Here is an 11,025-nt window from a genome sequence, read left to right on the forward strand (position 1 = left end):
TGTTACATAAATCACTCTCAGCTGTCACTCTCTAAACACGTGATAGCATTTTTAAGTTACCTATGTGTATGAGGTGGCTCCATTCTTGTGTAAACTGTAGGAGAGCCCACTGACCTGAGATCAGAACAGTACTGCCACAGCTACCAGGAGTCCTGAAGAACTCCCTGGCTCTGAAAGGACTGCTCAGGCCTCTGCTAGTGCAAATGATCTGCGGTTTTATGAAGCCCAGAAGGAAGCTGATGAGAATAATCAGTTATTTAATTGGTACCATTACCTTAATCTCTGTGGGCTGTTAACTGAGTAGAGACTACAGTGGGACTTTATTATTTCAACTGTGGGGACAGAGGGAGGGTTGCCAGATCCTCAGACCCTTCCTTTTCAGCCTTCATTGCAATATTCTCACCTTCAAGCTTTGTGTTCAAGTTCATGCTCATGTTCTGTAGAGATTTATCTCATGTCACACTCCCAGGCAGAATTCTTTATTTCACTGCCATTCGTTTAGAGAGTACATAAGAACTGGGGATTGAGATCACCTTCTGGATTGAGGTTCAGGAAGTTTCTGTTGTCAATATAGCACAGAAGCCCAGCCAATAAAGGTAAGTTAGGCATCAGTTTCCACATCCAGGAAACAGGTATTGGGTCTAAAAGGTGTTTCCTGTGTTCTCTTTTCCTTTCATTGCCCTTTTCTGTTTGGTTTCCATGAGAATCTATTTGGGGAAATCTGGCAAGTATTGGCATATTTGTTGCTGGTCCACTTGTTTCCTTGTGGCAGGAAGAGAAGGAGAAGGATATAGAAAGGAGAAAAGTAGGTTCTTAAAAAGCTGCTTTTAAGGATCGAATTAAATTCTGGAAAAATAGAATCATCTTTGACAGGGCTTTTTGCAACAAAATAAGAAAAGAGTTCTTTTGAAGGTCATCAAGCCAAAATCTGTTGTTCCTTGCACATTTCCAAATGTTTTTTTTTCTTTTCCTCTCTCTCTGCTGGGCACCAAGTTCACATTCTGAGCTCATGACATTCAACTAATGGCTGTCTTGTGTCATTTGTTTCTCTTGCAGAGAGTGTCAAAAAAAACCCCTCAAAGTCTGGAGAAAAATGACCTTTCAAGGTATATGAAGTCTATGGCCTGCCACGTGTTTTGGTCTCACTAACCTCTGCTGACTGAGATGCATGGCCCTGGGCCTGCAGGCAGTCCACTGATCATCAAACCTCTCAGCATGCATCAACTGTTCAGACTGGTCTTGGGACAAAAAGACCTTTCACGAGCCGGAGACCTCTTCTCCTTAGAGGACTCTGAGATTGAAGACAGCCTGACAGAAGCTTTGGAACAAATCAAAATCATTAGCTCATCTTCAGTAAGTAAACTAGCTTGTAGACTAGATCCCTGAAACAATCTATTCTGGAGCTAAATGATTGTACGTATTCTGGGGGAAAAGATCTTTGCAGAGGAAAGAGGAAGGACCACTCAGATCCGTCTCTCTTAACTCTGCCCTGTGGTTTAGTTGGCATCTAGGAAATAACACCAGGGAAGTCTTTGACTTGAGGGGGAGGGGGCAGTCAGACTACCTTTTGTCTATCCATGGAGACCAGAACCCTGGAAATTGCAGGCCAGAGTGGAATTTTCAAAAGGAAAAAAAAAAAGATTGTCTAAAGTTTGTTTCTGAATCCTTGAGATGACACAGAGATGAGAGGGAGCAAATCTGAGGAAAAGCAGACCCACAAAGCTGCACAAGAGCATCAGTAAACAAAGCAGGGTGTTGGGTGGGAGCTGAATAATGAAAGAAGGCAAGATGACACCTCCTGCCATGCAGGCAACACGAGAAAGGAGAACTGTCACTCTGCCGCCAGAAGTGACAGTTGCCCAGGGCTTAATAATGCTGATTCTGTTTACTTTCATATAATCTCCATTTTTTTAAACCTTCTCCTTGCTATTTTTTCTATACTCCCCCCATTTAATTCAACTCACCCATTATTAGACCCCAGTTGTGATCAGACAAATTTAAAATCTCCATCAACCCTCCTATTCTTTCACTTCTCCTCAATGTCAAGATTATGTATCCTGAAAGCACGTCTCAAAGAGACTGGATATAGAGTGCCCAAGGTGGCTTGATGTTGACCTTCTTGGTTGTGCTTAGAGATTGGTCCCATTTCAAAGGCCAAGACCACCTAGTATCCCCTCCCATCCTCTCAGCTTAACAGCTCTTCCCAACACTTGGCACAAACATGTGCCAGGCAAAGGAAGGAGACTGGACTTGAGCCATAAAATGCTGAATAGCAAATATGTACATATTTCAGAGATAACAGCTTTCTTCCGTGTCATAATGAAAAGATGTTTAAAAGGCATAATAGCAACCAGTGCAGCTTCCTCCTCAAATCTGTCAGCATGTTCTCTTTTTGGCTGCCGTTCACATGCCAAGTCCCCCCAGTGACCAGTGAAGTCATTGCCTAAACAGTCTTCTTTTCTCAGGTAATGTCTTTGACAGCAATTATGTGTCCAGAAAATTAATCAACTTAGTCTGACTCAAAAAAAACAAAGCATTTCTCTGGTACATTTCCACTTTCTGAGTAGGATGTGCATGCTATTTCCAGCAACCCCTTCCTTCACATTCCTCTGGAAATAAATTGGCTGAATATACTACTGATTTCATCTAATAGAGAATATGTATATGCGTGTATATAAAAATACCTATCTGTATCTGTATTTCCCTGAAGCCTATTTCCACTAGAGGTCACTAGTGCCAGCGATTTCTTTTGTTTCTCCATGAGTTGCTTTGTCTCACAGATGACAAATACAGAATTTTAGGACTGGTGAGTTCTATTATGTGTCCCCACTTTAACCATTTAGGTTGGTAAATCCTTTGTCTTCAGGAACATTGTTCATCCTTTAAGCCCTCCGCTCAGCATCCCAACCAGACCAGGTCTGGAGAGCGAGCAGTTCTGCGATCCTCATTTACTAACTTCTGTCACACCCTGTTTCTTCCATTCTCTGTCTGTACCAGGTGGCACAGTTGGTAAAGAATCCACCTGCCAATGCGGGAGACACAGGTTTGATCCCTGAGTTGGGAAGATCTCCTGGAGTAGGGAATGGCAACCCACTCCAGTATTCTTACCTGAAAAATCCCGTGGACAGAGAAGCCTGGTGGGCTATAGACCATGTAGTTGCAAAAAGTCAGACATGAACTGAGCACACACAGATACACACACAACTGTGGCACAGAGTAGATAAGTGGCAGAAAGAAAAGAGTCAGTTTTTTTAAGAGAGTTTTGATCATGCAGATCAATCTAGTTTCTAAATGCAGGGATCATGTTGATCAGTTTTTACATTGCTCATTGATTCTACTTATAAATATGTCCCTGTTAGCATTCCTTCCCTTCTCCCTTCCTTTAAAAGCCAGGTCAAGTTTCATTGTTCCTGAAACAGTTTCTAGTGTGTCTAGTTCTTAGTGATTGCTTCTTTCCAAAAAGACTTAATTACCCTTTTGCATCATAGTCCGTCCTTCTAGAAAGTCATCTATTCATACATCCTCAAGTGCAATCTCTACATGGGGGAATCCCAGATCTATGTTTTCAGCCTTCAGACCTCTTGCTAAACTTCAAGCTCATCCTAATTGATATCCATCACCTCAAATTCAATGTATCTAAATTAGAAGTTATCACCTTTCTTCCATTTGTACTACCTTTTTCCTAGATGTCCAGGTTTGAAACCTGGAGTCATTCCTGGCTTCTTTCTCTCACTCTCTCCTTTCCCTGTAAGTTCTGTAGCACTGCCTAAGAAATGCCTCTTCATCTGCTCCTTCTGTTCCTTCCCACTGCCATCACCTTGGCTTAGGCTCTCAAACCAATTATTCTCCCTGCCTTTGGCCTTGCCTTTCTCTAGTTCAATCTACTAACAATTACCAGCTTAAATTTCCCAAGCCAGATTTTGTTACATGTCTTTCCATTGTTCATGCCATTTCCATGATGTCTCAGGGACTGTAACATTCAGTGACTAATACCAGCAATTAGAGCCTTGAACTACAGTGCCTACTCTGTGATTTCTTCTTGTAGCTGCATCCCATCCTTCCCTTATAACCAAGACCCACTAAATACTCCTTCTTAGACCTTTCCTAATGACCTTACATTTCAGTAGTCAATTCCACCTCTCAGTTCAGTTCAGTCGCTCAGTTGTGTCCGACTCTTTGTGCGACCCCACAGACTGCAGCACCCCAGGCCTCCCTATCCATCATCAACTCCCGGAGTTTACTCAAACTCATGTCCATTGAATCAGTGATGCCATTCAACCATCTCATCCTGTCATCCCCTTCTCCTCCCACCTTCAATCTTTCCCAGAAATAGGGTATTTTCAAATGAATCAGTTCTTCGCGTCAGTTGCTCTTTATAAACATAAAACTGAAAGGGACCTTCTAAACTGTCTTTTCCAACTTCCTTCCAGCACAGAAATCCCTTCTTTAGGATTCTTGACAACCAGGTGGCCTCTCCTTCTATTTCTGCAATGATGAGAACATGCTAGGTTTCTGGCTTTTTTTCCTGCTCCTCCATTTTCCTTCAGTAAATTATCCCTTTCCATTGCATGAACCCTTCGTTGATGGGATCTTGAATCAAAGTTCTCTACCTTGCCATTTACCAGGGAAGGGGGAAAGCAGGAGTGAGGGACACCTGACCCAAGATATGCTGATCAGATTTTCTTTCCCAGTGATTCTAGGAAAGAAATTAGCAAAGGGTGAGTTATTATGATGATGGTATTCCAAAGAGACAGTCCTCACTTTCTACACTTCTGTGACTACAGCTGCCTCAGTCATTGCCTTTCTAAAGCTAAGTACTACAAATTCCCCTTGAAATCTGTCAGTCTCCTCTTATCTTTTAATTATTTTATTTATTTTGCTTCAGTTATCCCGATTTTTTCTGCTGTTTATGATCAAAGAATCCTAACAAAGAGGTAGCTTGTTCTACTGTTGGAAGGTGAAATTGTTAGTATGTTCTTCCTTTTAGTCTAATAAAATCTCTCTCTTTATAAATATTTTCTGTCCATTATCCTTTAGTCTGGTCTCTGCCCTTAACAATCAAGAGAATTAAACCTCTGTTGCTACAAGAAGAACTTTAAACATATGCAGGTAAGTATCAAGTCTCACCTCTGGCTTCTATCTTCCCAGTTGACTATCCTTACTGTCCTTTTATTTTCCCCTGACAAAGGAAGGCTCTGTAGCAGAGAAGAGTCACACCAGTCTCTGGTCTGAAAACACAATTTTGTCAGTACATGAGAAATGCTATTTAAATCATGCTGTCAGAAATATAAAATAGATGCTGGCTTAGTGATTTATAATGAAAAGTATAACTCAAGTCCATCAGAATTCTTGTGTGTTGCATGCTGTTATCACTGAGTCTGTTTACTCAGTCTGTCTCTGTTACTGACTAGGCTTCTTCCTCCTGTATTTTAACCTATAGTTTAGCTCTGCCTCCCTGAGATTGTATTTAACTCAACTGTAAAGTCACCCATGTACAGGTTGTGCCTTGGGTTAGCCTTCAGGGTTGTTTGTCTAATCCTCACAGGGCAACCTCTTTTCCAGATTCTTGGAGGCTGCCTCATTGTAGCTCCCAAAGATTGTCTACATTCTCAGCATTCTGGGTACCTTTCCCAGGAATCTTTTATATTTATTATTGTAATTTATCATTGCCTACTACTTGAACCGATTGTTTGAAATAGTTGCTGATACTAGTCAGATATTTTGTTTCTAAACCTTCTTTTTAATAGTAACATGGTGCAGTTGGCCACATTTATCCTGTGATATGCCAAGAACCTCAGGTTGAATCAAGACCTGAAATTAGATAACTTGAAAAAATGTTAAGTATATTATGTTACATTTTAAACCATTGAAATAATATTCTTGTCTCATTTTAGAATATCTATACCTGTGAAAAAACTATGATTCTGGGAATTTCCTGGTTGTCCAGTGGTTAGGACTCTGTACTTTCACTGTCAAGGGTCCAGGTTTGATCCCTACTCAGGGAACTAGAATACAACATGGTGAGTAATGTGGCCAAATTAAAGAAAAAAAAACAACATGATTCTGTCCAGTACATTAATTATCATCCCCAGCTTTGCATAATCTAGACATTTAGCAAACAAGCCTTTAGTCCTTCCCCCAAAGTCACTCACAAAAGAATCGAACATCACTAGATTCTGCTCTGCAGTCCAGGCATCAGTTACTCCAAGACAGAACTAGAAACTATTTAATCTTTAGGCTTGCTTTGAGAAAATGATTTATTCAGAATTCTAAGTTCCCAAATATGCCTTTAAGTTTTATCTTTTCATTTCAAGTCCTTTCTGGAATCAGTTCAGTTCAGTCACTGAGTCGTGTCCAACTCTTTGCGATCCCATGAATCGCAGCACAAAAGACCTCCTTGGCCGTCACCAACTCCTGGAGTTCACCCAAATTCACATCCGGCGAGTCAGTGATGCCATCCAGCCATCTCAACCTCTGTCGTCCCCTTCTCCTCCTGCACCCAGTCCCTCCCAGCGTCAGAGTTATTTCCAATGAGCCAACTCTTCACACAAGGTGGCCAAGGTATTGGAGTTTCAGCCTCAGCATCAGTCCTTCCAATGAACACCCAGGACTGGTCTCCCTAAAGTCCATTCTAAAAATGGACTTGTTGGATCTCCTTGCAGTTCAAGGGACTCTCAAGAGTCTTCTCCAACACCACAGTTCAAAAGCATCAATTCTTCAGCGCTCAGCTTTCTTCACAGTCCAACTCTCACATCCATACATGACCACTGGAAAAACCATAGCCTTGACTAGATGGACCTTTGTTATCAAAGTAATATCTCTGCTTTTGAATATACTATCTAGGTTGGTCATAACTTTTCTTCCAAGGAGTAAGTATCTTTTAATTTCATGGCTGCAATCACCATCTGCAGTCATTTTGGAGCCCCCCAAAATAAAGTCTGACACTGTTTCTACTCTTTCCCCATCTATTTCCCATGAAGAGATGGGACCAGATGCCATGATCTTCGTTTTCTGAATGTTGAGCTTTAAGCCAACTTTTTCACTCTCCTCTTTCACTTTCATCAAGAGGCTCTTTAGTTCCTCTTCACTTTCTGCCATAAGGGTGGTATCATCTGCATATCTGAGGTTATTGATATTTCTCCCGGCAATCTTGATTCCAGCTTGTCCTACTTCCAGTCCAGCGTTTCTCATGATGTACTCTGCATAGAAGTTAAATAAGCAGGGTGACAATATACAGCCTTGACGCACTGCTTTTCCTATTTGGAACCAGTCTGTTGTTCCATGTCCAGTTCTAACTGTTGCTTCCTGACCTGCATATAGGTTTCTCAAGAGGCAGGTTAGGTGGTCTGTATTCCCATCTCTTTCAGAATTTTCCACAGTTTATTGTGATCCACACAGTCAAAGGCTGTAAAATAGTCAATAAGGCAGAAATAGATGTTTTTCTGGAACTCTCTTGCTTTTTCCATGATCCAGTGGCTGTTGGCAATTTGATCTCTGGTTCCTCTGCCTTTTCTAAAACCAACTTGAACATCTGGAAGTTCACAGTTCATGTATTGCTAAAGCCTGGCTTGAAGAATTTTGAGCATTACTTTACTAGCATGTGAGATGAGTGCAATTGTGCGGTAGTTTGAGCATTCTTTGGCATTGCCTTTCTTTGGGATTGGAATGAAAACTGACCTTTTCCAGTCTTGTGGACACTGCTGAGTTTTCCAAATTTGCTGGCATATTGAGTGCAGCACTTTCACAGCATCATCTTTCAGGATTTGAAATAACTGGAATTCCATCACCTCCACTAGCTTTGTTCATAGTGATGCTTTCTAAAGTCCACTTGACTTCATGTTCCAGGATGTCTGGCTCTAGGTGAGTGGTCACACCATTGTGATTATCTTGGTCATGAAGATCTTTTTTGTACAGTTCTGTGTATTCTTGCCACCTCTTCTTAATATCTTCTGCTTCTGTTAGGTCCATACCGTTTCTGTCCCTTATTGAGCCCATCTTTGCATGAAATGTTCCCTTGGTATCTCTAATTTTCTTGAAGACATCTCTAGTCTTTCCCATTCTGTTGTTTCCCTCTATTTCTTTGCTTTGATCACTGAGCAAGGCTTTCTTATCTCTCCTTGCTATTCTTTGGAACTCTGCATTCAAATGGGAATATCTTTCCTTTTCTCCTCTGCTTTTTGCTTCTCTTCTTTTCACAGCTATTTGTAAGGCCTCCTCAGACAGCCATTTGGCTTTTTTGCATTTCTTTTCCATGGGGATGGTCTTGCTCCTTGTCTCCTGTACAATGTCACGAATCTCCGTCCATAGTTCATCAGGCACTCTTATCTATCAGATATAATCCCTTGAATCTATTTCTCACTTCCACTGTATAATCATAAGGGATTTGATTTAGGTCATACCTGAATGGTCTAGTGGTTTTCCCTACTTTCTTCAATTTAAGTCTGAATTTGGCAATACGGAGTGCGTGATCTGAGCCACAGTCAGCTCCCGGTCTTGTTTTTACTGACTGTATAGACCTTCTCCATCTTTGGCTGCAAAGAATATAATCAGTCTGATTTTGGTGTTGACCATCTGGTGATGTCTATGTGTAGAGTCTTCTCTTGTGTTGTTGGAAGAGGGTGTTTGCTATGACCAGTGTGTTCTCTTGGCAAAACTCTGTTAGACTTTGCCCTGCTTCATTCTGTACTCCAAGGCCAAATTTGCCTGTTACTCCAGGTGTTTCTTGACTTCCTACTTTGGCATTCCTGTCCCCTATAATAAAAAGGACATCTTTTTTGGGTATTAGTTCTAAAAGGTCTTGTAAGTCTTCAAGAACCATTCAACTTCAGCTTCTTCGGTGTTACTGGTTGGGGCATAAGCTTGGATCATGGTGATATTGAATGGTTTGCCTTGGAAACAAACAGAGATCATTCTGTCATTTTTGAGATTACATCCAAGTACTGCATTTTGGACTCTTTTGTTGACTACAAGGGCTACTCCATTTCTTCTGAGGGATTCCTGCCCACAAAGTAGATATAATGGTCATCTGAGTTAAATTCACCCATTACAGTCCATTTTAGTTCGCTGATTCCTAGAATGTCGACGTTCACTCTTGCCATCTCCTGTTTGACCACTTCCAATTTGCCTAGATTCATGGACCTAACATTCCAGGTTCCTATGCAACGTTGCTCTTTACAGCATCAGACCTTGCTTCTATCACCAGTCACATCCACAACTCGGTATTGTTTTTGCTGTGGCTCCATCCCTTCATTCTTTCTGGAGTTATTTCTCCACTGATCTGCAGTAGCATACTGGGCACCTACTGACCTGGGGAGTTCCCCTTTCAGTATCCTATCATTTTGCCTTTTCATACTGTTCATGGGGCTCTCAAGGCAAGAATACTGAAGTGGTTTGCCCTTCCCTTCTCCAGTGGACCATAGTCTGTCAGACCTCTCCACCACGTCTTGGGTGGCCCCACACAGCGTGGCTTAGTTTCACTGAGTTAGACAAGGCTGTGGTCCATGTGATCAGACTGGCTAGTTTTCTGTGATTATGGTTTCAGTGTGTCTGCCCTCTGATGCCTTCTCGCAACACCTATCATCTTACTTGGGTTCCTCTTACCTTGGACGTGGGGTATCTCTTCACGGCTGCTCCAGCAAAGTGCAGCCGCTGCTCCTTGGAGTAGCTCCTCTCAGCCCTCCTGCACCTGCACAGCCACCGCTTCTGGAATACCCTTACCTAATAATTCATTTCTTCTACTACTAGGCTCTCCTTCCAGATTCCTCAGGTCAGACTGTCTCCCCGTCCACTTAGCCTCTTCTCACACTCTCAACACCACCTTTCCTTTGATGCTCACTCATACCTAATCGATCTACCCACCTTCCAATTCTCTTCAATATTTTTAACAATAAAAAATGTTAAGTACACAAAAATCACCCAATTTAAGAAATTAAACAAAATTGTTGCCACCTGCATGTTTCTCTCTTCCCCTTCAATACTCCTCCCTTTCCTCTCTTAAGGTAACCAATATCCTGTTGTGGTATTTATCCATATGTGTTTTTATTTCTTTGCTACATATGCATGGCTCAAAAATGACTTATAGCATTGTAGTTCATGTTTTCAAACTTTATATAAATGATGTAATAAGGCTCAATATTATGTCCTTGGGGTTTATCTATGTCAGTATGTGTCGTCCCAATTCATTTGTTTTCAGTGCAATAGAGTGTTCCATCACATGAACACAGTTTACTTACTCTAACCCTAACCCTAACCCCTAAACCCTAACCCTAACCCTAAACCCTAACCCTAAACCTATTCTAACAGTGCCACAGTGGACATTCTTATAATTAACAATTTTGGCAGCTGTGCTTAATATCTATTGTACACAATCAGTAGTGAAAAAACTAAATTTAGGGTTTCATATACTTTCAATTTTCTGATAAACCACCAAATTGCTCTCAAATATGGTTTCACCAATTTACACTCTGATCAGTCATGTTAAGAGTGGCTTTATCTCCTGATCAATACTTGTTTTTATCAGATTTTAAAAATTTCTGTCCGTTTAAGTGAAGCAGTGTCTGATTGATATTTAAACCTGCAGTACTTTCATTATTGATGAGTTTGACCAGTTTTTCATGTATTTTTTTGCTATGTGCATTTAAATTTCCTTTTCGGTAAAGTACTTCCTTAAGCTTTGGGCTTTTTTTTTTTTTTTTTTTTTTTCATTTTTCTCTTGAGGTTTAAGAAGAATCTGTTCTTATTAATGTAAAGGGGGTTTTTCTGTATATCTTTCTATGAATCTTTGTCACTTTGTGCATGTTGGGCACCTCTTACTCAAGTATAGCTTGCCTTTTACTGTAACATCTTGATATCCAATAGGACAAGTACCCTCAAACTCTTTCTTTAAAACTTCTTTGATTCATTTCTGTTCTTTAATAATTTTGCATAAGATTCTCAAGTTTCGTGAGTAATTCTGTCAGTATCTTGATTGGAATTTTATTATATCTATAGATTAATTTGAAGTAAATTAACAACTTTATGGTACTA

The 11,025-nt window shown here is 40.8% G+C and overlaps 1 protein-coding gene across 20 annotated transcripts in view; it reads left to right on the top strand.

Moving 5' to 3' along the window:
* VEPH1 (ventricular zone expressed PH domain containing 1) overlaps nt 1-11,025 on the top strand; it is a 676,809-nt gene that overhangs the window by 415,165 nt on the left and 250,619 nt on the right. For all 20 annotated transcript variants that reach the window (XM_060394259.1, XM_060394295.1, XM_060394263.1 and 17 more), the window contains one exon: nt 1,057-1,353. In XM_060394259.1, the coding sequence (XP_060250242.1) occupies nt 1,165-1,353 (189 nt within the window). In that variant the 5' untranslated portion in view covers nt 1,057-1,164. The remainder of the gene's footprint in view (nt 1-1,056; nt 1,354-11,025) is intronic.

This window comes from Ovis aries, chromosome 1 (genome assembly GCF_016772045.2).
Source record: "Ovis aries strain OAR_USU_Benz2616 breed Rambouillet chromosome 1, ARS-UI_Ramb_v3.0, whole genome shotgun sequence".
Taxonomy (NCBI): Eukaryota; Metazoa; Chordata; class Mammalia; order Artiodactyla; family Bovidae; genus Ovis; species Ovis aries.